This window comes from Melopsittacus undulatus, chromosome 4 (assembly GCF_012275295.1).
Source record: "Melopsittacus undulatus isolate bMelUnd1 chromosome 4, bMelUnd1.mat.Z, whole genome shotgun sequence".
In the NCBI taxonomy this organism is placed as follows: Eukaryota; Metazoa; Chordata; class Aves; order Psittaciformes; family Psittaculidae; genus Melopsittacus; species Melopsittacus undulatus.
The window spans coordinates 40,070,837-40,097,142 of NC_047530.1; the positions used below are offsets into that span (position 1 = coordinate 40,070,837).

The 26,306-nt window shown below is 37.8% G+C and overlaps 1 protein-coding gene across 1 annotated transcript in view; it reads right to left on the reverse strand.

Annotated features, from left to right (window-relative positions):
- AKAP6 (A-kinase anchoring protein 6) overlaps window positions 1-26,306 on the reverse strand; it is a 227,488-nt gene that overhangs the window by 171,021 nt on the left and 30,161 nt on the right. Inside the window, exons 2-3 of the mRNA XM_031049124.2 lie at window positions 20,338-20,589; window positions 12,451-14,232 (exon numbers count right to left, since the gene is read on the reverse strand). Coding sequence (XP_030904984.1) covers window positions 12,451-14,232; window positions 20,338-20,589 — 2,034 coding nt within the window. The remainder of the gene's footprint in view (window positions 1-12,450; window positions 14,233-20,337; window positions 20,590-26,306) is intronic.

Below are 26,306 nucleotides of genomic sequence, written 5' to 3' on the forward strand. Positions count from 1 at the left end.
AGCCACATCTTCATCTTCTGCTATATCATGTTTAGTTAAGCATTTTTAAGACTGCTAAATTAAACAAATCCTTCATGAGTGCCCCTCTAGGCTTTGTACCCAAATACCTACCGCACACACAATTAGAAATGACTTCTGAATATATTTTCCCTAATGGACATCTATATAGTTGGTCATGATTTATATGGTTACAGAATAGAAAGTGGTAGCACAGGATGGACACTGGCTCATGACTTTTCCGATTTTGAAGTCCCCAGGATGCTTTCTGATGCTAGAAAAGAAGGATTAATATATAGATATATAAAGTTATCTCAAACAAAGTCAGTCAGACATATCTCAAATTCTCAGGGACATTTCACTGGAGAGCTGAGAGTACTTCTAGTCTTGAAACTGTGAGAACAGCAGAGCACAGTTCTTAGAAGCCTTGGAAAACACTACAAGTTAACTCAGTTCTAGCTTTATCTCTAAAAGCTGGTGACAGGGTAGTCTTAATTTTTGTGGACCTTTTGGTCCACTACTAAATGAACAGATTTGCTAACTTTTCTAAGCGCTTTTCCATACTGTGTTCTACTAGAGTAGGACTGGCAGACAAGATTTTTAAGAAGTTCACAGCTTCCTAAAGCCTTCTAGATAAAAGAGACAGAACATTAGAGGTAGGATAGGCTTAAATAGCATCATATAGAGAAACATGCAAAGTGTTACTTTTCAATCCACTAAAAACAACTATGTTTAAAGACAGTAAACCTCATTGTGCAATAAAAAGTTCACTGCCTCCATGTGACTGTTGACTTTATTTCTGCTTCTAGACAAAGAACAGATTACGCTCACCTGAATATTAAGGAATAATTCCAAAATGTATCTCTGTAGTTGACTTAAGCCTTTCCATGAGGCCACAAACATAATTCTTTCTTTACCCTATGCCTTTTCTCACCTGGTGCTCAAGGTAAAAATCTACTTTCTATTTAAAACAACTACAGCAAAGCCTCCACTGCTATTTGAAATGTACAGGATCTAAAAAGGATATTCTTAGTATCAGCAGACTGTGGGGCAAAGATGGATACAGGAAAAGTATGCCAAATGCCTCCTAAACCATGTTCCTGAGACATATATTCTTAGCACACAAGTTTCCAACACCACTAGCTAACATTTCCCGCAGCCTTTTGAAGAATCACTGAACACCTAGAACCACAGAAGCAAAATCTGTGGGCTGCTGGGAAGAAAAGATCCATGTAGCCCTCAGGCCAAGGCAGCTAAGCATATGAATGTCACATAGCAGCACAGGAAAGGCCAGTGACACTGTGACTTTGCATGGGTTCAAGAGTAGAGGGGACTAGTGGAGACAAGAGAGGGGAAAGGAAAGGCTGACTCATCCATCATTTAAAGAATCAGCTGGTATGAGCTTAACAGCAATATGGTTGTAAACCTCCAGAGATGCCATCTGCTCTAATAACAGTGCCAGGCATACAAAATGGCTGCTGATCTCTTCTCATACGTAAGAGGTCATGCTTCCTACTGGAGATGTAATGCTGAAACGAGCAAAGCCAGATAAAATTTTAGGCCTCCTGCATTCATTCAGGTGAGGACAGAGTTCAGGTTCAAAAAATACAGGAGGCCAGGGCTGTATCTCAAAAGTGGTGTGATATTCAAAGCACTCCTGGGAACCAAGTAAGCGAATCAGCATATCCTTCTTTGTATGGAAAACTGTTACACGTGCCTTCACATTTTAGATGACAAATCTGTTTTGCTTATCTGCCTCCTCAGTTATCATGTGTACTAATTTGGATATTAGGGGGTTTGAGGCACTGTTTCATTGTTCACGTTCCTTGTCAGGCCACAGTGCCAGTCAGCAGTGGCAAAGACAGAGCTGCAGCCTGGCCTTGGAGAGAACACGCTTGCTGGAGCACAGCCTGCGCAAGCCCTCTCGTGGAGGCAATTTATACTGCCTGAAAAACACCGCTGAGCAAGCTAGCTAAAGCATCCTCGCTAACAGATGAAGGCAATATTGACAAAAACCCCACCACTCCTACACGAGTTCTGTTGCCACTGGGTTATGCAGACAGAGATACACTGGTTAAAGTAAGTATTTTTCGATGTTCTAATCAGAAGTGATGGCTAAAAGTAGGTATTTACTTACTGGCTTTTGCCAAAAAACCTCTTCAGTGTAAATCCGCATTCACAAGTTTCTAGCACTCCTCCCTAGTCTGTGTAAAATTTTAAGGTTACCCTTAAAACAGTATTGAATCTGTGGAATGATGAGTATTAGCAGCAGAAATGGAAAACACAGGAGTTAAAGGTTACCAATAGCTCTGAAAATGACACAGAAAGGAAGAACAGACAATAAGGAAATGGGACACAACAGGGAGGAAAATAGAGGAGGAGGAAATATAAGCAAAGGACAAGACAGTTCTTTTTGTTAATTAAAAAAAAAAGTTATGTTCTTTGGGTCATTGGGAATAAAGCAGGCAGGCAAAAGTTCTTAGAGTTAATAGCAGAACAGTCAGCAACTGTTATGTTGTGAGCTGCGCAATGGACAAACTTCTGAATGATCATCCAAGTCTGGTCTTTGAAGTTCATTGTACTACTAGCATTGAACATGCTGTTTCTGAAAATACATTTATCCTCAAAAAGCAATGCCTGTTATTGGTCATGTCTCACAGAAACTCTCACTATTCTTAAAATAACATTTTATCCGAGTCTTCCTTCTCCACATCCAAGAGACCTAAGCAGCAGCTGGAGAATAAATATAGGTGCCCAAAACATGAGGATAAGTTTAAAATTTCTCTTATGTAACATGGCATAAAATATCCTAAATTGAGGCCTTTTTAGATTTTGCCCTCATATGATGCTAAGTCAAAGACTTGCCATATCTAAAGATCAGCTAAAAGACATGAATGTTTTTAGGTCACATAGTCATTTCACTCAGCTGGTAAACCAGGGACCGAGCTATGAACACAATGTCTCCAGAAATTTGTAGCCAGGGAAAAACTAGAACAGCAAATAAATCTGCCTGAGCTGGAAAAACTGGTTCCAGTGACTCCCAGAAAGGGGGACGTTAACTCTGCAGCAGCAGCTGGAATGAGTGTCTGGATTCCGGAGGGACCCTGAGCACAACGCAGGGTAGAGGCCTGTCTTTTGGTAGAAATAACAGGCATCAAAATGAGTTGCTATGTCCTGTAGCATGATGCTGCAGTATATTCACATATGTTTCACAGCCCCAGATTTCCGGTTTTCTGTCCACTTTGAACAGCTCTAAACTAGAATAGAAAATGTAGACGTTAGGTCAGGACCTGTTGCTCCTAAGTTCAAATTTATTTTTTATTCTACAAATAAGCCTAAAATCAAATCAGCTGTTCAGAGCTGTCCCCTTTCTTTCAGTAAAAAATGTCTGTTATGAATCAACCTTGATCCGCACTCTGTGGATAATGTGAGTCTGTAATCAGTGTCTTAATTTTCAGTGATGCTGGTTTTCTGATGCCCTTTTTCTAAAAATGCTGCCAATGTAACTACTGATGTTGAAGCGACTTACAGTGATGTAAGGGTACTTGGAGGTACTGCATTGCCTCTTCATGTAATTATTTTAAATGTTGAGTTGGCAACACACCTTATTTTCAGATTGTTTTACAGCTAATATATGTATTCATAATTAGCTGAATGACAACAAAAGCTAAACTAATCTTCATTTACATTTTTTCTGTATAGTGGCCTCTGCAATATATTAATATACAGCTTTATTCTGCTCTGAAAGAGACAGCTATGGCTGGCCACCATTCCTTGGTTTGCATACCCTGAGTATTTGGGCTTCAGGCAGCAGACAGGAGGTGGAATGCCCTTGTGCAGTTGTTATTTTCAGCCAATGGTCAGCTGCTACCTTGCACACATGCTGGGTGGCACTGGAGGACACTCAATGGGAGCCATGCTGGCACCTCCCCTAGCTGTTCCAAACATTTATCTACTCTTTGAACTCATAACTGATAGAAGTGAACCTCCTTCCCCAGCATTTAATTCCTTGAAAAGGTGCACATGATATACATACAACTTGGTTGCTCCTGTAGCCTGAAAAGAGTGGCCCTGTGCCATGACATCAACTGAACAGAGGTTTTTGCACTTCCAAAAAATTAATCTTTTCCCAATCAGAGAAAAAATCCTGTTAAAAGAATGAAAACAGACAAATTGCATGCTTTTCCCCAATAGCACAAAATTCATTCCACAGGATATCAGTGCTTTTTAATTAAAAATTAAGTTCATTATTCTTTACATAACCTATTCAGTAAGTCAGCCAGTAAAGCTAAGATAAAGGAAGAAAGCCACTATATTCTTGGCCTGATGGCCACAAAGCAGGATTAAACACTTCTTATTTAAATAATACAACTATAATTCTCTAAACAATAATAAAAATCACAGTTATATTTGCAGGGAGAGCCACTAGATTTTTTTTTGTGAAGGACAGATTTTGGGTTTTTTTAATACGTCACAAAATCTGTAGAAGTGCATGGGCAGGTTATACTTTTAAAAAGTTTAATAATTGGGATACACATGCTTTTACTTTTGAAACTTAGAAGAGTATTTCAACATTAAATTTGTTAGAATAAAATACGTAGCCACAAAAAGTTGTGGAGACTACACTAAAGCAAAAATATCTTCATAGCGAGGAAAGATTATAACTATGTTTTATTTAATCTCTGACTTTCCAACAACTACATTTATAAAGTTACGTAAATCTCGTTCATTTGAGAAAGAAAATCTCTGTAAAATAGGTGCAGTAACAGGTTCTGACCTCAAGAGGGCGATACATCACCATACCTAAAAGTTTTCCAAAAGGAAGGAAAAAAACACTTTTTACTAAAACAGAACAGATGCTTCCTTATGGGTAACTGCTAAGTACATTGACCTCTGCTATATCATTGACATGACTTAAGTTATAATGACCACAATTCCCCCTCAAAATCAGTTTAATTCAGCATTTCCTATTATTCAAGAGTAATTGGCTGGAAGAGGTTAAGTCTGTCACCTCACAGGAGGTATTACAATTCTTTGACTTATGAACTTATTTTGTAGCTAAGATTTCCGAGTTTAAAAACAGGGAAAATGGTGATTGACACTATTGACTAAATATGGCAGCAGCAAGGAGAGATTAAAATTCATCACCTCTTTACTCCACTATTATTCCTTTACTTTCCTAATTTAACCTCGTTATGCACTCCATTCTTGTTCACCTGCAGCCTCCAAAGAAACCCTGTCACTATTATTTCCTCCATTAACTGATTTTCATTTGCTTCATAATTCATCTCCCTTCCTTTTAGATAGTTTCTTTTTTTCAGTGGTCTCTAGTGAATATTCCTTTACACCCTCTTTAGACCCTAATTCTGACTTAATTTTTCACGCCAAAATTTAGATATGCTTCCAGAATAAAACAAAAGCAATCTGCGGTGGGTTGGGGTTTTTTTTCTCTTTTGTCTTTTCATTCTTTATTTTTAACCCCTGAAGCTTCACTATTTCTAACATATCTACTTATTTTTTTTCTGATTGGTACCGCAGTGGTGTTGTAGAAGATTTGACTGAAATGCATATAGATGAGGTTGACCCTAGTTTGGGTTTACCTGAGCCAATTTTATTGTAGCTGCTATAGTTCAGTGGCTAATAGTGCAGAAGTATTCACATGTTGAATTACCCTGTGTGTCTTTAATCTTATAGAGCACAATGAAGAAATATTAAGTCAGATGCTGGCATCAGTAGGGAAAAATCAATTAGTAATGTTAAGTTACTGTGACTTGAACATCTACACTGTCTGCTACCTAAAATCTACTTGCTGGTTCTCCCTCTGCCATCCTGGAGAGATTCCAATCACTGTCCAAAGCAAAACAGAGAAAAATCTAGCTCTTGTTCAGGTAACCTCACTTGACCCACATGAGAATCAGTATTCAAAAAAAAGTCTTTGTTAACAATAAAGGAATATTCAGCTAAGATTCCAGTTTGATTTGCTAAGGACAACTCAGCTGTTTGATCAGCTTATAATTTCTGCTCCAAAACCTAAGGCAAGAGCAAGAAAACCATTTTTTGCCTTTCTGGTTGCTTTCAAGATAACTTTCAAATGCCTGTGTAAGCATATACAGCCTGAAACAAGCCTGTGAGAGCCAGTTTCTTGTCCATGTTTACCACAAATTGTATTCATTCTGATGCCTAATGATGACAACTATGATTTAAGAGTCAGTATGGTTTAATGTTTCATTCCTGCTTATAACATACTGGAAAGGATGAAGGATCAAAAACCAGTTGCTGTCAAAATATATAAAGATACACAAGAAGAAAAAGATATGAACGCATTTTGAGAAGTTATGCAATAATCTTACATAAGTGGACTTGATCTTTTTTTCAGGTTAATCCTCTCTAGACCCTTGAACACTTTCTCTTGCTCTGACTCATCTCCAGCATATACACATTTTAAGGCAATGATGCATTAACAACAGTAGATAGACTGGAATTTGATTTAGGTGGAAATTCGTAGCAATGTATTATTTAAATAATTAAATATTTAGAATAACACATAGTGATTTTTGTATACTGTATCTTTCTGGAATATCCTGTACTTCCTCACAGACAATACATAAAACATGAGTAACCAAGAGCCAAAGTATATTGTGTAACAGAACAGCTAGACCTTAAAACACTGGGAAAGGCATGTACTTATGAAAGTATAAGGCAATGAGCATTGTCTCTCACACCTCCCTATTTACAGGAATATTAGAAACCACAATTTTAAATTCAGTAGTTTTTCTTTAATGATGGTGGCACTTCAAGGAGCCCTAAAATCAATAAACTAGTTAAAACAGGGTAGCTCAGAAGTTACCACAAACTCCACAACCAGACAGCCATCACCACAGTACCTGCCCCCATAAGGCAGCAGTTATAAAGAATTCAGTCCTGAACAACCCAAGAAGATTCCTGTTAAACCACCATACACACCCTGAAGTAAATTCCCAATAGCGATTTGACTCTTTCTGCCTGTTTTGAAAGCTAGTGCCATTGCTGAACACTTCCAAACCTACTTCAATGGTTTCTGAGTGCCTTTCTCTACCTCTGAGAGAATTGGAAGCACTGAACTATCCTACACAATAAAGAATGTCTCTTCATTGATGGAAAGGAGTAAACCCTAAGATCATCTTAAAGTCAATGCTGATTAGTTCTCTAAGTTATCACTATGTCCCTTTTAAATTTGGAGCTTCTACTGGCTTTACAGGTAGGTCAGCAGGCAGCCACTGCTCACCTTTGATCCTGTCCTTTGCTACGGTGAGAGCAAGAAGTCCACCTCTTTGCAGTCTGTTTCCTTTCTCCACCTTAAGCACTGTTGCACTCTTTTGCCTATTAGCAGAGATCCAGAATGTAAGAAATAATTGTTGACCATTTTCTAGAAAGTTTCCCGTTCACAAATAAATAATCTGGATGAGCCTGGTGCAGACTTGTGCCTAAACTCTAATACTGATGTTTAAGACATGACTCTAGGTTCTAAAGCAAATGGTCACTTAAAGCTGATCTGAGTGACAGCATTAGAATAGGAGGGCTCACAGAATCACGCATTCAAAAGCAGCTGTTCCTTGGTTCATCTAAGTTGTTACTAGCTATCCCTGAGGTGAGGTGCGGCATCCAACTATGTACACAACAACAAATTGCGAGGCTTTTTTGCAGATAAAGGTATCACATCAGATGTGAGCCAAACATTGGATGTAGACATATCCTTTGCAATCAGTTCTAAATACTAGTAAAGATATACCCTCAAATCAATGCTACTAAAATTGTTTGTGAACAGATTTTTTCTTTGTCTCTCTTACCCTCCCCCGGCTCACCCCCTCCCCCCCCCCAAAGTTATTTGGAATGACTTGCCAAATACTGAATGTAAAAAATCCCTGAGCTAAAACTGCTCACTGCCAAATCATTCTGAGGTCTTTAACACTGGAAATTCAAACCATTCTGAACAAGCATATGTTCCAGAATAGATGTATTTCATTAAGGAAACATAATCCAGGAAATGAGTTTTAGATGTAAAGTTACAAATTCAGAATTTGCACATCTTACATAGAAGTTGCTGGTTTTGCAAAGATTGCTGGTGACAAATTTGCTCAGACAATTTGTGGTAAAGCCAAAGAAAAGTAATTGTACTTGGAGAAGCTGTTTAAAATGCAAGCAAACTTAGGAACTAAGTGTTTTGAAGGAATCAGGGGGTCACTGTATTGCAATATCTTCTAGTAAAGAAGCATTTTTCTGAGTGAAAGTGAGAGTTTGTATGTATACATTACTGCTATTAAGTTTAACCAACTTGAAAACTGAGGGGTGGCCTTTCAAAGCAGGGGAGTATCCTCAGACTCAGAGCAACAGAGCACAAACTTGACTCTCAGTACAGAATGTGAAGTGGCATTTCAATTATGCTCTACAAAGCAGCAAGACTGCAGAGAAAACTGTAGTTGCCAAGGAATTTCTGGATCTGATACCTCTTTCACTTATTTTTTTTATAAACTGGTCATCTACCAAGAGCAGTAGTTCAATATAAATTATATGAAGCAATGTAAGTAAGCTTCAGAGATGAACAAATTTTGGCAAGCACTCTATCAGGAAAAATATGCAATCCATTTATCTTAGAAGGGTCAGTTACAAGCACTGTTACTGAGTTACTGAAAACAAAAGCACTGAGGGGAGCACTGCACCACTTTAAAAATCCTTTATCTGGTAATCCAAAATAAACTAGTCCTGTTCCCTGCTAATCATCTTTGCTTTGACAACCTGTTCTATTGTTACTGATTTCAGTTGTGTGTTTTTAATTTGTTAGCAAGCCCCATCAGCATTATCAGTTCATATTAATTTTTCAGTATCTTAGCCCCATAGCCCAAACTTCATTTGTCCTCTATGCATGCTTTTCTCCTCCCAGTGATGAAAATCACCTCCAAACAAAATAAACTTAGCTTCCCCTAAAGCAACCCAGCTTCTACCTTAACTGCACTGGTGTGTTATCAGTCCATTCTCTGCCTAGGAGCAACAGTTTCTCGTTTCAATCTAAATAACACAAATTATTTCCCCTTTGTGTTAGTTCTGCAAACATTTTCTAACCAGCTGGCTCTCCACTGCCCAATGAACTCCCAGTGACATCTCCAGTATAAACTTGCTCAAACATGTCCATCAACCATTTGCAGAAACCTACTTTTTACTCACCTTTAGTCAACATTTGTGAATACCCTCTAAAAATGCAAATCTTTACCACCCACACACACAAGTTATTCATCACACTAACAAGTTTAGCTCTTAATACTTCACTCTGCTTTGTAGACTGCTTCAATCTATAGTTCCTCCTTGACAGGAAAATTATTTCCATTACCCCAATAATTTGGAAAAGCTGTCTTTAATCTCTGCTCCACTGAGGGATCTTGGGTTCAGAGCGGATAAATGGTTGCAAAAATGTGAGAGGGTCCCTGACTGAGCCCTGGAAAGCAGCAAAATATTTTACCCAGCTCTTTGCTGTAGGATCCCTGGGGCATGCTCTAACCCACAACAGAAAAACATGCAGAGCAGCATTATTTTATTTCCTTAGCATGTCAAGAAGGTGGCTATCCAGTGCCAAGGCTGACTGAGCTCCTCAAGCAAAATACAAAGCCATCGGAGTTGAGAGCAAATTCATGAAATGCGAGGAGTTAGAAAGATGGGATTGAGATACCAAATTATTTTTTGCAAAACAAATTCAGCTGCCTCTTACAGAAATGAAGCATGCTGTAAAACAAGCTGTAAGTCTGTATAACCAGAAAAAAAAACCTAGCAATTTCCTCCATACAACTAAAGCTTGCCAAGCAAACACATCTTCATTTAAATGGCATGTCTGGCAAATGGTTACATTTCTATCATTTGTAATAGTGCCCTCAAAAATCAAGCAGACAGGATTATCAGTGACCACAGATTATAACACAAGGAGGCCACTATAGTCAATCTAGTATTGCTTTCTAGAGAAGGACATAAAACTGCATGAAGAAGGTTTATTGTTATTATTGGTTTATTCACTTAAGATTATTGAAAATGCATTTTCATTAGATCAGCCCATGATCAGTTTTTAATTCTAATTTCTCAGTTTGCACATAAAAGGGGGGAGGGAGAGATCAATTATTAGTATGAGTTTAAGGAAAACTTAATTTTGTTACAGGAAGTAAACCTTAAAGCATTCTGAGACTGATAGAGTCCTAGTGTTACATACAAGTGGCAGTAGGCCATTTTACAGCAGAGAACTCTATTGACTTTACCAGTGAGAATAATTTTGTTATATCTTTTTCCCCTTCAAGTCAGTATAATAGAAGCTACAGAGTTTAGTTTGCATTCTAAAACTTCATTTGGGGTAGCTACTTAAAGCTGAACTATAAGAGGAACATTCATACTTTGGTATCACTCGTTCTCAGATTTAACTTTGAAAATCAACTTCTGAAACATATAAGGAACTGCCATGGAGATTGTTATGCACTCTGAAATGGAGGTGCCCACTATCAAAGGCAGAAGCAACATGTGCTGAAGAATTAGCTGCAGTGCAAGGCAAAATATGCAAGAATATGTAATATTTATTCCAAAGCAAAAAAGTGATCCTATCCAACAGCAAATGGTCCAGTCAAACAGAATTGTGTTTGTATGCAGACAGATTGACAACATGATAATGACTGACAACATGATAATACCCATGCAAAGATATCCACATACTTTTTAAGTATGAAAAAGTACATTTTGTATGAGTGAGAAATGAATAAAGCTTCCAAGAAATGCTTTAGCATATATTAAAAAATCTCTATCAGTATATTACCAGATATACACTAACTCAAAATTATTCCCATCATAACAAAATACTGAATCCCTAAGGCTAAAACATGCCTCTCCATAACTTTGAGGCTGCTCAAAATCAGCTTTTTCTAGGCTGCTGTTATCCCAAAATCAAAGGTTGAGCTGTTTTAGGTTTGTTTTACAATCTGAATAAATAGAATATGTTAGGGTAGACATTTTCAGCATATTTCAAATAGGCATAAGTATGCCTTTTCTGTCCTTAACTAAGTTATTCTTTCAAACTGACTTCTTTAAAACAAAGCTACAACTAAACAAAAGTATTATTGAATCATTGCTAAGACATGTATTACTGCAATTAGGAAAGCCCTCTGAGTTAGAGAATTCTTATTAAAAACAGAATTAACATAAATGCAAAACGGCAATAATTAAAGACGTAATGATACTTCTGATACTCTGCTTGAAACAGGACATCTAGCAAAAGAAAGAACTCAGCTGTGACACAAGGATGGCATTTTTAGTTAGAGCTCATTTACAGTATTCATAACACCACATAAGGGAATTTTCTAGTTTTCTATTATGTATGTCCAAATAAAATACCTCAGCAAGACACCACAAAGTTACTGAGGCAAGATTTACCTCAGTAAGAACTCTTGTATTGAAAAATTGGTTCTTTAACAAATCCTACAGAAGACATAATGACTAGTGGTAATGGAAAAACTCTGGTAAACAAGCAGTTTGGGAAAACCTTAGATTTCCTTAAAATATTATAATTGCTTTGCAAAACATTTTAAAAATTTTTTCTTGATCATTTTTATTCACCATTCAAGAAGCACATTTTCAAGCCATTTAGCATAGCTAACATACATCTTTTGCATGAAATAAATCTGCAGCTTTCTTGTGTGCTGCTTTTAAGGGCATGGATCACTGAGCTATCTCTCTTCCTAGCAGTGTGCTTTGCATCTGGTCTTCTTTCTGTTTAAGGCTCATCTTATACTCTGAGTCCCTTGCACAACATAATTCATAAGATAATTTTCAAACTCTATGATCAATGTTTCCCAAACATTCTTCACAATGAGGAATGCTGAGAAATTGCAGGCCAAGAGCAGCAGCTGTAATCACTAGCTAGAAGGGTTTACTCTGGCCAAAGAGCAGCAAACTACCTTTAATTGCTGCCACAAGCTCAATCCACTCTTCAGAAGAGATGAGAAGAGGATGGGTATGGAGAAGAAGCAGGTGTTCACAGCTGCAGCCAGCTGTTGCAGCTAGTTCTTGTTTCAGAATCATATAACAGAGATCCCCAATTTTCATTTTTTTCCTTTTTTCACTTCATCCAAAAAAAAAAACCTTATCATGGACTTGATCTTGGCAGAGACACTCTCCTGATAAAATAATGTTTTGTGAAGTTTAAAGGTATTGGTGTAAGATTTCACTTACAGCCAGATGCAGCCAAATGCAGCCAAATTCTGTATAGTTAAAGATAACTTCACTCCGTTACAATTGCAATGATCACTGCTATTCTCTACTTCTAGCACCCACTAGATGAGGCTTTTTTCATCATTAAAAGAAAAGAAGAAAGCAACTCCACCCCTGCCCACAGCTCCATTTCCATATATAGTCTTATCAAGAGCACACCAGAAGAACACAGGAGTACTGGCTTACCTCAATTTTTTCCCATATGCTTTCATAATTCTCTTGATGTTGTATATCTTGCATCAGTTGATGAATTAAAGCTGTTTTATTTGAGGCAGAAGTCTCATTCTCAGTGGGCTCAGTGACAGCAGTCCTTTCTGACTTTTCTTCAATGTATTTTTTAATGCAAGATACAGGCATACAAAGATCTTCATCAGAGAGAATATCACTGAGAGGCCCAGATTCAATGCTGTCACCTAAGGAGGATACTATATCACTTGATGAGCTTGGTGAAATTCTACCCACTTTTTTGTGCTTTTTTGTTTGGTATGTTGGATATATTTCTGAATCTGAATTCATTTCTGACAGCTCCCAGTCATCAATGTTTTGAATGGTTTCTCTTCTAGGCTTTTGGGGAAGCAACTTTGTCAGATTTTCTAGTTTTAAAGCTAATACTTCAGTCTGTTTGAGATGTGAAGGAAGTGCTAAATATTCATCAGATCCATACCAGACCTCACCACCTTTACTGCCTTTTTGAGTATAGATGTGTGTTGAGAAGCTTTTATTATTCTTTTTTGTCAGTAGAGGTGACGAATTGGCAAGCTCAGAACCAGCTGAGGAAGAACTCTTTTGGCTACATGTTGGTGAACTAAAAGGCTCAGGTTTTCCTTGTGATTGTCTATTTGGTGCTCTCTGGTTACAAGAATCTGATGATGAAGAAGAATCTGTTTCTGTCAGCTCCAGAGACTGTGAGTTATGAGAAGTAATTCCATTCTGTAGAGAAGAACGTCCTCTTTTTTTTACTTGGATTGATGAAGCGGTTTTACACATACCTCCAGGTGCTCCGCCAGCTTTCACTTTATCTGGAGCATCATGAGACTTCTTGTGCTTTGATTTTTCTTTACAGCTGTAGAAAGCAGACTTTCCTAGACTTATGGAACTGTCCTTAAAGTGATTATTTATAGTGTACTCAAGGTTTCTATCACCTATTGTATTTAAGCAGTCATACGACTGACTAATTGCAGATGGACTGTTAGTGTAGGGTGACTGTAAAGCTAGGCAAAGCTTGGACCTGTCTGGTGGATCTAACAATGAGGGTGTACTTCTACTGATTTCATTTTTAACTATCTGAGAGATTTGCCTTTTTAAATCATTGGCTTCCATATAATCTTTAAACACATCATCTTTCAGAAATAGACCTCTTTTTGGCAATGTAGGCTGTGTAGGGGAGTCTTCATTATAATTAAAGCAGTCTCTTATGGACCTCTTAGGAGTTGAGTTTTCACAGTGAGAATGTTTGACTTTTTCATTGGTGTGCTGTGGAAAATTACATTCTGGTTTCTTTAATGTGGAAACTGATTTGCTGTCAGCAGGTAAAACACCATCTTCAGAGCAAGGTCCTTCAGAAACAGAGGAGTTCACAGAAGAAGATACCAGTGAAAGCTCATGTGGTGCTTTCCTGTCTTTATTTTCTTCTCCATCTTCTGCTGAAAGAGGTACATGGGTTTCTTTCTCATTTAATGCTTCATTGTATTGGGCAGCAATGGAATCAGTTGCAACTGCAAGTAAACCCACACTTCTGATAAGTCCTGGGAAGTCCTTATCCATCTCACTGTAGTTCCAGGATTCAAATGATTTTGCTTTCCCTTGGCTGGAGGTCATATCATCCAGAGCACCAAGCAAATCCTCACTAGGACTGTAGTCAGATAGTTCAAATGCAGTAATACCACAATCCAGTGACAAATAATTTTGAGAACATTTGATGGTCAACTGTCCAGAATCATCAACTTCAGTTAAAGAGTCAAGACGGTCCTGAAACACACAAAGAAATTGTGCTTTTTTAGAAGGTTAATTTTCATATACAGCACACACAAAGTAATGAACTATCAGCTTTATGTTTCACTGCCTAACACCTAGAAAAGCATTCATCACTGACCTGTCTGATTTTGCAGTACCTTGTGGATAAGCAAACAAATCTGAAGTGTTTGGGAATTAAAATTGTCAGGAAACTGAAAAATGTTTAGTTTCATTCTGGTACAGCAAATTACATAAAAATAGCAACTTACTTTTGTACTGATATTCTCCTCCTCAGATTCTGCTCTCAGTTCTACTTACCCTCCCTCTGAAGGAGGGACTTAGAAATTCCATACAGAAGACGTTTAGTATTTCCAGTGTTAACTTTCTCGAACAGGAGGGAGGGCATCTTGGGGACTGCTGAGTCCATTTTGTTATCAACCACCTTGTTAATCTTGTGTTCTCAGAAATCCATGCTTCTCTATAATCTTTCAGTTGATTGCCAGTGTATTTTTTCCAGGTATTATCAACTAAGGATTTATCTGCTGGATATTTGGAGCACAAATGGAGAACAGCTCAAGGCAAAGAAACTATAGCTGGTAACCCTAAACCTCTGGCCTGTCATGTCTCCTTGTCATCATTTTCTCAATGGAAGTCCTCCAGTGTCAAAAACACAGATATAGCCAGAGGAGACTATTTCAGGTGGCAGATGAGATTTTAAGATCAAAGCTGAATTTGTTTATAAATAATTTGGTGACTTATTTGAAGGACACTAAAAAAATCTGACTACATTAAGATCCAAAAGCAGCCTGATATATAACAATCACAGCAATATTATGTTCAGTCAACAGTTTATAAGCATATTTTTAGTAAATGATTTAATGTTCTAACACCTACTTCATGATCCTAGCACATAATTAGAAAATTGAATATATAGGATCAAATAATTCTGGAACAATTTCTGTTCTTATTTACACTAGTGTTCATCTTAAGTAACTTCATTAAGCTATCTAGAACAAGAAAAATTGGCACAGTGTGCCAACTGGACAAAAGAATCTGAAAGGCATAATTTAAAAGAAAAAAGTCAACATTAGCCCAAATGCTTGCAAAAACGACATAAAAAATCATAAAGGGCAGAAACTCATGTTTTATGATTTTAACGTTAGATGCTTAAATCACTATACTGGTCTTTCCTCCCAGGTTTGATTTTCATAAAGGAGTTTCTTAAAGCAAACTCTGGAGTATCCACAACAGGTTCTTGCCTGAATTATTCTCTGCAGCGACATGTATCACTACACTGCCTAAATCTATAGTTTAAGGACCCTAAGCATCATGCCTGAAGAAAGGTCAATAACCTCATAATCTCTTCATCTCACAAGAAACCAATTGGATTTTGATCTGAACAATAGTCTCAATAAAGAAAGCTATTGTTTGACATCTATAACCATATAATGTTTGAGCCCTGCATTATATCCATGCTACTTGCACTACTCAAAGTAAAAATACCAAAAAACCTCCATCTAAAAATATTATTTATAGAAAAGACTGATTAGAATGATCTTTATCAAGCATAATCTTGGATACTGAAAATATCTTTTAGCACCAATCTATCCAGATGTAGAACTTATGCCAGAAATCATAAGTTGTCAATAGTCTAGAATTAGGAGGGGAAGTTTCTATAAATCTGTCAAATTTGTATTTTGGGTCTGCACTTTTTAAGGAAAATACTGACTACACAATGATCAGTATTACAGCTGTATTTTCCCTCTGATCTCGGGAAAATATTAGAAACAGTTAAACCGTATATAAATCAAAACCCTTTCCAAGGCCCTAAGGGCCTTCATTCCTCATGAGTAATGATCTCCATTCCTTTGTCTCTTAAAAAAGTGTTTATTAACATTAATAAACTTTACAATCGCATGCATTAAACCATCTTACTTGGTGATTTTCGAAGCAGCCTCTTAAATGGGTGCTTCGGAGAAGCATTATTTAATGCTAGTATTACCATGGGTTTATTATTATTTTTATTTCAGAAAAATACTACATTTAGTTATTTGCATGGCTTCTGATAGGAATACCTTAGTTCAAAAAGTTTGTCCCTTTTCACACAGTAATGTTTCCTGTAAAGCTCTGTAGGTTATTTGTTTAATATCTTCTTGTATTTTTATTTAAACTTGCATGACTATGCATTTTTATACTCCTTCAAATGAGCTAGTTTATAAGATATTTCTTTTTGACTTTACCAACTGCCTGAGAACATCATGATTCACTGCACTTTAACATAGTCTTGTATTGACCCTTTCCCTATTTCCTGCCTCTGTCAATTGTGAAATAAATTTCACAGGTTAAATTCAGCTGCACAGAACTCTGGCTACACAGAACTATTTTTTTCTTTCCCTCTTATCTGTCCCTGGGTAATTCCTGAAGGAGAAATGGCTCTTCAAGTTCTTAACTCTACTAAGTTTTCTATTTTAAAAAGTATTTTGTTAAATCAACATCTCCATTATGGCAGGCAGCTTGCCTTACTGGTTTCTCTATTTCCTTCAAACAGTAAATTTTTCTGTGGCCTTTCCTGCTGGCATCTTATGGCACTGCTGATCAGTTAATGGGCTGTGTCTCTAACCAAGCCACTACAGCCTGAGCTGTACACTTTCAAGTTTTGGTAGCTACCTTACTAGTGATAATCTTGATCTTTGATTGTGGTGCAGCTAGCTTGTACACATTGCCATGTGTTATGGCTACAGTCTAAATATAGCCCAGGTGGGACTGTTGCGCTGTGACTGACTGTACGGTCTATGAACTGAGAGAGTAGTGAATACTAACAAGATCAGACTGTCTCACTGAACACGAAAGAAACCTTGGCAGGACACTTCTTCCATAGAGCTCCTCAGTTAACACTGGCAGCCAAAGCTGCTCTTCAGAACTACACAGAAGGCAGCGGACTTAGGGAAGAAGCCAAACATTTTGTGAAATCATAGGTTCATGGACTACAGAATAGCATTTGCTCTACCAGTCCAGGTCAAATTTCCATCTAGCCCAGTATCCTGTTTCTACATCAGTTCTAAACATTTTCTGCTACCTGAGCTGTCAGACATGAGTATACATACATGTCCCTTCCATACACATTTCTACTCACACTCCCAGCTTCTACCAGTGAGCAGCATAGGGACTTCCTCACGAGGAGGTTATAATTCCTCTGAACTTTGCTTAGTTTTCACATTTATTATTTGAGCTTCTTTCCACTTCTAAGTGTCCTACAGCAGTGAATTCCAAAATAGAATTCTTTGTTGTCTGTGAAAGTTTCCTTCAATTCATTTCAAGCCAAATAACTTCTCAATCTCAGGATAAAAAAAATACATTGTCATTCCCAGTTCATATTCCACAAGGAGTACTGAAAATTAGGAAAATGATTTTCCAAGGAAGGGTTAAGTGTATGGGCAAAGGTTTCTAGGCTCACTATTCACATACGCATGAAGATCCCTAACAGATAATACTTGTATCATGAGGCACTTACTAGTCCTACAGTGTAGCCACTGTCTGGGAAAGGATATGGAGGAAACACACACACACAAATAAAAGGTAGATATAAGTAGATACAATTGTCTCTAGATTATGTTTTAATTTTTTTTTTTCATCAAATAAAGCCACTACCACTATACCCAATGAAAATCTTGAACAAACACCTGAAGATTAAAAACTGCAGAGAAATTTCTGGGAATCTATTAAAAGCATTACGGCAGAAATTTAATATTAATATTGTATTCCTGCTATTGCTAGCCATTAATTTTATCAAGTATTATTTATGTTTTAGTTGGGGTGTAGGAAAGCAAAAGAATTGTGTCAGGATATTTTATCTTTCACATTACCATGTAAGCCTATCTGGCAACATGCTTTTTCCCTGCTAAAAAATAATTTATCCTTCCCCTGTCAGTCCTCCCTTGTATTGGAAGGATGTTTTTTATAGCAGTTGTAATCAGATCCAGATGGGACATTTCCTGTTTCTTAGTATCTGAATCTGCTTCTTCCTTATGTCTTGAAATCACCAAGCTCACATCATAAAATAATGTCTTCACCCTAATTCACTACTCTGGATATTCAGACAGGTGTGGATTTCCATCAGACTTGCCAGAGAAGGTTTACAAGCAATGGCAAAACAGAAACTGAATCTGAATATCAGGCACGCACACATCAGGAAGAGGGGGTGTGAAAGGTGGGCCTGGCCGTATCTGAGCATTGATTTCAGGACCACCCACTCTGTTGTGCTAAAGACAGATATAAAACTACAGCAGAGAAATATGCACCCTCTTTTTAAACATGAGTGATCTGAAATACAGGACATGTTTAAGGGAATTCTGACTTCCTCTGTAACACAGGTCACAAAATCTCACTGCATTGATCTAAAGGTCTCCCTCTGCAAATATATCTAATCCTAAAAAAACCATTTTGTCCTAATCTTAGAACTTTCAGCAAATGAAGAATTCTTTACATGCTAAGGTGTCTTCAATTAACCATGAGTTACCCTTGAAAATGTTCATCTTCTTTTAGTTTTAAAAGTTAGGCCAGTAGTGTCCTGACTAAGCTAATTTAATAATTAAGAATTCAACAGAAAAGGCACTTTAGTTAAATGAATCCAGATCTCCAAAACATTTGTGTGTGAATTTGACACCCCTTTAGAGTACAAAATGTATGATTCATGCATTATTGTTTCTCAGGCAAAACGTGACTTTTAAGAGGCATATTACAGAATCACAGAATCCCAAGGTTTGGAAGGGACCTCAAAAGATCATCTAGTCCAACCGCCCTGCAAGAGCAGGGTAACCTAGAGTACATCACACAGGAACTTGTCCAGGCGGGCCTTGAATATCTCCAACGTAGGAGACTCCACAACCCCCCTGGGCAACCTGTTCCAGTGTTCTGTCACTCTCACAGTAAAGAAGTTCTTCCTGATGTTCACATGGAACCTCCTATGCTCCATCCATTTCAACCATTTCATCCTATCTGGTTGCCCAACAGCATTTAAAACTCACAACGCTGCTTCAGGCACTGTTTGGGTGAATCATTACCAGCGAAAATATCACTGTTATCCCCATTACAAAGTACCGAGCTTTGAGCATAAATTAGAATTCCAGAAATGATCAAATTTTCATGTAGTTTATGCCCGGCAGCTTCACATAAAGTATGGGGCACAGAGAAAGGCAAAGCTTGACAGGGAAGCAGCAGAGTGAAAGGCAGAAACGAAACAGCAGTGACTGTAACAGGCTGTCCCCCATCACCAATAAAACCCAGCAGGTAGCCAGAACTGGGTGCGAGGGCAGGAACACACACAGCAGCCTGCCGCGGAGCAAGACTAATTCCGGGTCCTCCTCAGGGCCGACCTTAGCTCTTCTCAGTCATCTACAATAGGGGCCTTTTACTAATGTGTGTATCTAACCAGCCACTCCACCCCGGGGGGGACAGGACAACACCCGTGTCCCCACAGGGGGCAGCCATGCCGCCATTTTGTCCCCGGTGGTCAGCCGAACGCGGGTCGAGAACATGCACGCCTTTCCCTTCTGCCCCCCCTGCCTATCAGTAGGCAGCTACCCCATCCTCCCCGACCATCCATCCATCCTTGTGCACTCCCCACCCTCCGCGTCAAGCGCACCCCTACCGCACACAGAAGAATTCCGCCCCAGCCCCATCGCTCCTGCTCCAAGGACGTAGAGGGCAGTCACAACTGAAATCCGCATCCCTCCGTGCGTGCGCCAACAAACACTCACCATTGTTGAACTGCCACTTCAGGTTTGTGTGTACAAGAAGGGAAATGTCTAAGCTTTTCATTAAAGAATTAATTGCACATAAAAAATTGGTTTTGAACTGGATAGGAACTTTAAATTCATGAATGACCAGACAGAGGACTTTGAACCAGATGTACCTCTAAGTAGCAAGACACTTCTGAAAGTTGACCTTAAGTTGCTTCAGTTTGGTTTAATAAGAACAGGTATCAGCTAAAGACATTTAAAACACAAAACTAGCAAAATATTTAGAAAAAAATGTAAGACATCCCTAAAATTGTCCTCCTAGCAATTTTAAATGTGCTTCAAATACAGATGAAATTTTCAATATTGAATTTAGTTACTATACCTCCTTATTCTCCTCAGAAAATGCTTGCAGAATATCAGTCTGCCTGGTGTAGTTTCCATTGGCGTCTTGTAGTCCCTGGAGAATACGCTCTCTCAGAACCAGAACAGAAACACGTAGCTGATGCCAGAGTAGTTGTACTGTGTGGATATCAACTATCACACTGACGGAGTAAGACAGAAGCTTCAGGGAAAACTCCGTCTCTAGTAGAGCATGAATTTGTTCAACGTGATCAGATATGTCTTCACAAATGTCCTGTAATGGAAAAATAATGTAGATGTTTACATATAGGCATGGACCTTTCATGGATCAGCTCCACTCTTCATGCAGTGTTTACTAAATGCAGAATAGATTATTTCAGAGAGGAAAGAGAATCTATTTAACACAGCCAGACTTTTTTCTTTTTTCTCATGGCAATGCTACAGCAACTGAAGCAGCAGCTGTCCTGTTTGGCAGAGACATCATACAATGAAGAAGGATGGCACAACAAGATCACATGAATCAGGAGGAAACTAGCACTGTACAGTGACATCCTAGAAGACAGCAATAGGAATGAAAGTGATAAGATTGGCACAAGCAGTCGCCCTCTCTGCTCTGCTTCTCCCCTTTCCTCTTCCCCTCCTCCCCCATCAGTTAAAATGTAAAGAATCTGATCTGTGCCATCATCAACAAAATTCTATCAGATAGAATGTACGTTTTAATCTAGCCTCTATAGCCAAATAGGGCAAAAGTCTGGGATAGACTCAATGTGGATGAGTTATTTATGAGCTCCATTGCTGACTGCAGTGGTATGAGGGCACTAACTTTTGCAGAGCCTTGTTCAGGGTTCAGAATTGAACAGAAGATGGCTGGAGGAGAAAGTGGGAAAGCTGTGAACATTTATGCTGAGAAAGGAGAAAAGAAAATATACATTACCAGGTTAAAAACCTAAGGCTTTTAACAATTAATGTTACAGATTTCTAAACTGTGCTGCAAACAGTTTGTAAAATCTTCACAATCTAGCTTTAATTTTCTGTGTGAACGCATAAATCACAAGACAAAAGACTTATACTATTGAGTGAAAAAACAATGCTTTATAACAACTCTGAAATCTATGTGTACAAAGCATATTATAAACAAGTAAGGAAATGTGATTAAAATACTGAAAAAAAAGTTATTACTGGATCCTAGAAAGTTTTTCCTCTCTACCTCTGACATATATTTAAAGGTGACTTAGTAGCATGTTTTAAATCAAAGGCGTATTTCTTTTCAAAAAACATAATGTATTTTAATTCAAACCTTCAGAAATATCCTTCTTACATATAGGGTAGCACATGCATAACACAAATCAGAAAGAAAAATTAGATTCATGTCAGATTTGCCATTGAAATATTTCTATCAGACAATTACAATGAAAGCGTATGTCTCTAATGATACTAGTGTGGTTTTGTACAGCAGTAGAATAACAAGAAAATTAGTAAAACTGATTCTTTCTAAATTACTAATACAGTACAGTAATTTTTATCAGTTCAGATTTGACATATTCAGTCTGAAAGTAAGATCAAATTATTGAATATATAATATATATTGAATATATAATATATATTGAATATATAATATTGAATATTAAACAAAAATCAAATCCCTAGATAATATTAAATAATTTTAGTACATCAGGTAGCCCTTGAGAAACTATTTTGGTTGAGTACTATCAGTAGTTACTCATTTTAATAAAACACTGACTGCTAAATCAAGTCCCCTGCAGCAGTAGCTCTCAGAAATGCACAGAACACCGGAGTTTCAGTGAGCGGAGTGAGCTGCCTTAAGGGAGAGGCAGTATTTCTTCCCCTCTATCCTCAGTCCCCTTGTTGTGACAACCAGCTTCTATATTTGCAGTTACAAAACACACAGACTTGCCTGGCAACACATCAGCCTGCAAGTGCTCAGGGCTTCAAATGTCCACACACTTCCAGGTGAGAAAATGGACATTCTCGTTACCAGATTAGTGTGCTAATCTAATTCTACAAACACACAAAGCTAAAACTGAGCCAAAACTTTTCCAAGCTTTGAAAAAGGTTATTACTATCCAGTTATCCAACTACAACTGAAACTTGACCAAAAAGCACAGCTGTATTTCTACATAGTTTCAAATGTTTTAAAAAATGTTTTTAGTTACTTAGTTTGACTGAATTTGCATTCACTTCTCCACTGTTGTGGAGAAGTCTTATTCCATTGTCTTATTCCTCTTGGCCATAAAGCAGTTTAATTTTCATTTTAGAGATTAAAAGATAGATTATTGCCCAGTAGCTATAACTTTGTAAATTAGACTCAATCTATAGAAAAGTATTTAATCTATCTTCAGTTAGACTATTTATGTTAATGAGCTGAAATTTGTGCCAACCTGTAAAACAAAATTTCAATATTTTCCATTTTCACACACACAGGTACATGCTGAATTCAACTGCCATAAGAATTCCCAGGGAGGTTAAAAAAACAAAGGCATAAGAAGAAAGTATTAACAATGAGCAAAGTGTCTCCTCATGATTATTAGATAATGCTCTGAAAATATTGGCTAATGAATCTAGAAAATACCCTAAATCAAGAGTTCAGATCCACACTTCAAACAAGTTTTCTCTTGACTTACTGTTACACTAACTGGCAAAGCATCTAAAATTGCTGAAATAGGCAAACTTTCTACTACATGCAGAATTTTGTACCAAAATGCAAAGAATTGAAAGAAGCACATAATCAAGGACAGATAGTTACTTTTTACATGGCTAGTTATATGTTGCTCATTTTCCTCAAAAATAAAGCCTGAAGTACTTCCAGGCTCCTGCGAGTGTAGCAGCAGCCAAATGCTGTATGTACTAACAAGATAATCAACTACTCTTGACATTTTCAGTAACATGGAGAGAACCTAAAGCCAACCTTGTCCATATCCAAGTAAAGGTTACATACTCTGATCTTAACATATAAGAGTACCATCTTAGTCAGAGACAAAGTGCCAACTCTTAAAGGATTTCAATTTTAGAAAGAGTAGGTGGCCAAAATGGGAAGATACTCGATGAGTGGCTGAATGAGCCAGGAAGGAAATCAAGTCCTTACATACCTTCTCATAATATATAAACTCTAAGCTCTTGTTTCCTGACTTCATCATCAGCTTCATCTCCCTTCTGGCCTGGAATTAGTAGAGCACTGAACTGTCACTGTTGTCTTTACTTTCATGGGAGAAAAGATTTTTTTCCTTTGCTGATAAGTATTTTGACATGACAAGATCTTTTGGACCAGTGGTATGTTAATTTTTGGGGGTCTTCCTTCCTTTCCTATTAAATGAAAATCTGGTTGAATCATTCAGGATGTATGATTTAATTTGGAAGAGTGCCAGGCATAGATTTAAGATTATTTAACTCCCCTATTAATAACTTCAGTTATTCAATGTCCAGAAGTCCTGGACACATGTCTACAGTGCATGCAAAAGTTCAGTATGTCCAATTCAGTATTACATATATGCTGAGCAGTCCACCTGCACATGTGCTGCAAGTCTGAAGACAGACAAGAGCAGGCTGGATTAACTGTGTGCCTAAAGAGTGGTAGTGTCAATACAACAATCTTACTGAACACACACTAACCCCTTATGTGACAGCTAGTAGTTAATCAGCAGTTCGAAATACGTCAGACTCTGCATGCGTGGCACACAGTCATATACCAGTTTACTGGGTATTTCTTGAAATAAATCTTAGGAGCCATAAGGTGACATTCCTGCATTACATGACATTGTTTTGATGGGTGACTTCCATTTTAGATGAGTCTGTAGCCACTGTCAAATAAACAGGATTTCATTTCACCATAGGCCAAGTTCCTGGATAAAATGGATTAGATCTCAGTTTTCAGAAAACCCATCTTACAAAAGTGTGGAAAAAGAACTTAGACCCCTATTGATATCCCTTTTCCTTGGTTTTTAACTGTCATATGACAATAGGAAGGTGAAGGCTGCACAAAAGATAGAAGGATAGCTGCGTAAAGGCTTTAGGAGAACATGACTGCAAATAAATGATCACTTTTGCCATAGAAATTAATGCCAAATAGTCTTCAGCCAAAGAGCATTAATAAAGCTGCAGCCTATTTGCTTGTGTCTTTTCTTTACGCTTGCCTGGCACACAACAATTGTTTGAGGGGAAACAATACGATGTTGCATCCAGTTGGCATTATCATAGAATCACAAAATGGAAGTTGGAATAGAATCACAAAATGGGTTGGAAGGGACCTTAAAGATTGTCTAGTTGCAGCACCCCTGCCTGCTAAGGGCAGGGACACCTTCCACTAGACCAGGTTGCTCAAGGCCCTGTCCAGCCTGGCCTTGAGCACTTCCAGGAATGGGACATCCACAACTTCTCTGGGCAACCTGTTCCAGTGTCTCAACACCCTCACAGTAAAAATTTTTTTTCTGATATCTAATTCAAATCTACCCTCTTTCAGCTTAAAGCCATTCCCCTTTGTCCTGTCACTGCACATGCTTACGAAATGTCCCTCTCCACCTTTCTTGTAGGCCCCCTTTAGATATTGGAAAGCTGCTAGAAGGTCTCACTGGAGCTTTATCTTCTCCAGGCTGAACAAGACCAAGTCTCTCAGTCTGTCTTCATACAGAAGGTGCTCCAGCCTCCTCATCATCCTCATGGCCCTCCTCTGGACTTGCTGTCAAGGTCCCTCTGGCATCCCTTCCCTCAGTGTATCAACTGTGTCACACAGTACAACAAATTATCTAGTACAACATTTTCTTACTCCTGTACCTGATATCTAGATTTACATATAATTCCACAAAATTAAATAATTTTATCTAGTACAGCTGTGGATTTGATAGTTTCCTGCAATAATTAATGCAGTTCAAATACAGCACAAAAATGTCACATTAGGTAAGGCCCTGATTTTATTGAGGCTAAATATCAAGACCTGGTACAACATGGCTTCATTGTCCTCATTCTTCTTAAGTCCTTGTAGGTGATTTAGCATTACATAGAGAAAACCCAACAGAACACTGTCATGTGCCTTTTTTACATTTTGTATTTATAAATAAAGAACAGCAGTATCATAAGATAGTACCTAAGTGCTGTCAGGAGCACTAGTTGCTCTTTCCAGAAATGGCAGGTAGAGAAAGATAAAATAAACAATTTCTTGGTATCCCTTTCTAAATATGCATAGTTCTAGGTCAATGGCAATAATTTACAGCTTAAGGTGTAAGCATGGAAATCCTTCCTCATAATATCAGTAAATAGTGTCATTTCAGAAGTTATAGCCTTGTTTTTAGAAATCACCATTTCTAAATCAACATTAATCTTATATATTGACTAGGCATTTTTATTTTTACACAGTTTTGTAGTGATGTAAAGGTAAAGATTTTGTCATCCTCTTGTGGGCTATCCTGTAGCATTGACTGTGGAATTTGTTAGGCTTACAGGGGTTGTACTCATTTGGCTGCCAACTGTCTACTTCACTCAGTCTTCCAGACAGCTGATCCTGTAATTTGCAGCTGCTGAATCCATCAGCCTGCTCCTAGCCCTCCATGTCAACTAAAATAGCCTGAGCTGCAAACACTACAGTAGACAAATAAAAATGCATAAACAAAGCCTCAAGAGTCAATGAAAACAAAGCTTTGATCTTGGCCTTAAAAAATACGTGTTTTTTTGCTCAAGGAATTCTGTTAAGATGTACATGAAGCTACTGGAAGATGAAAGGTTGCAGCATGTTGCTCTATAGTTAAAATCAGTGACAGAAGCTATATTGCAGATTTCTGTTCTTTGATCTCACTGTAAAACCTCAGTAGGGAAAACAGACTGTCATAGAATCTTACAACTACAGTACATACAAAACAAAATCCATGACTTAGAAAAATGTCTCTCTTTGTTTTTTCCTTTTAAGTGCGTTTTAATTCCACAAAAGACAAATATTCCAGTCAGAATGCACAAATGCTTCTCTTCAGAAAAAAAAAAAACAGAATA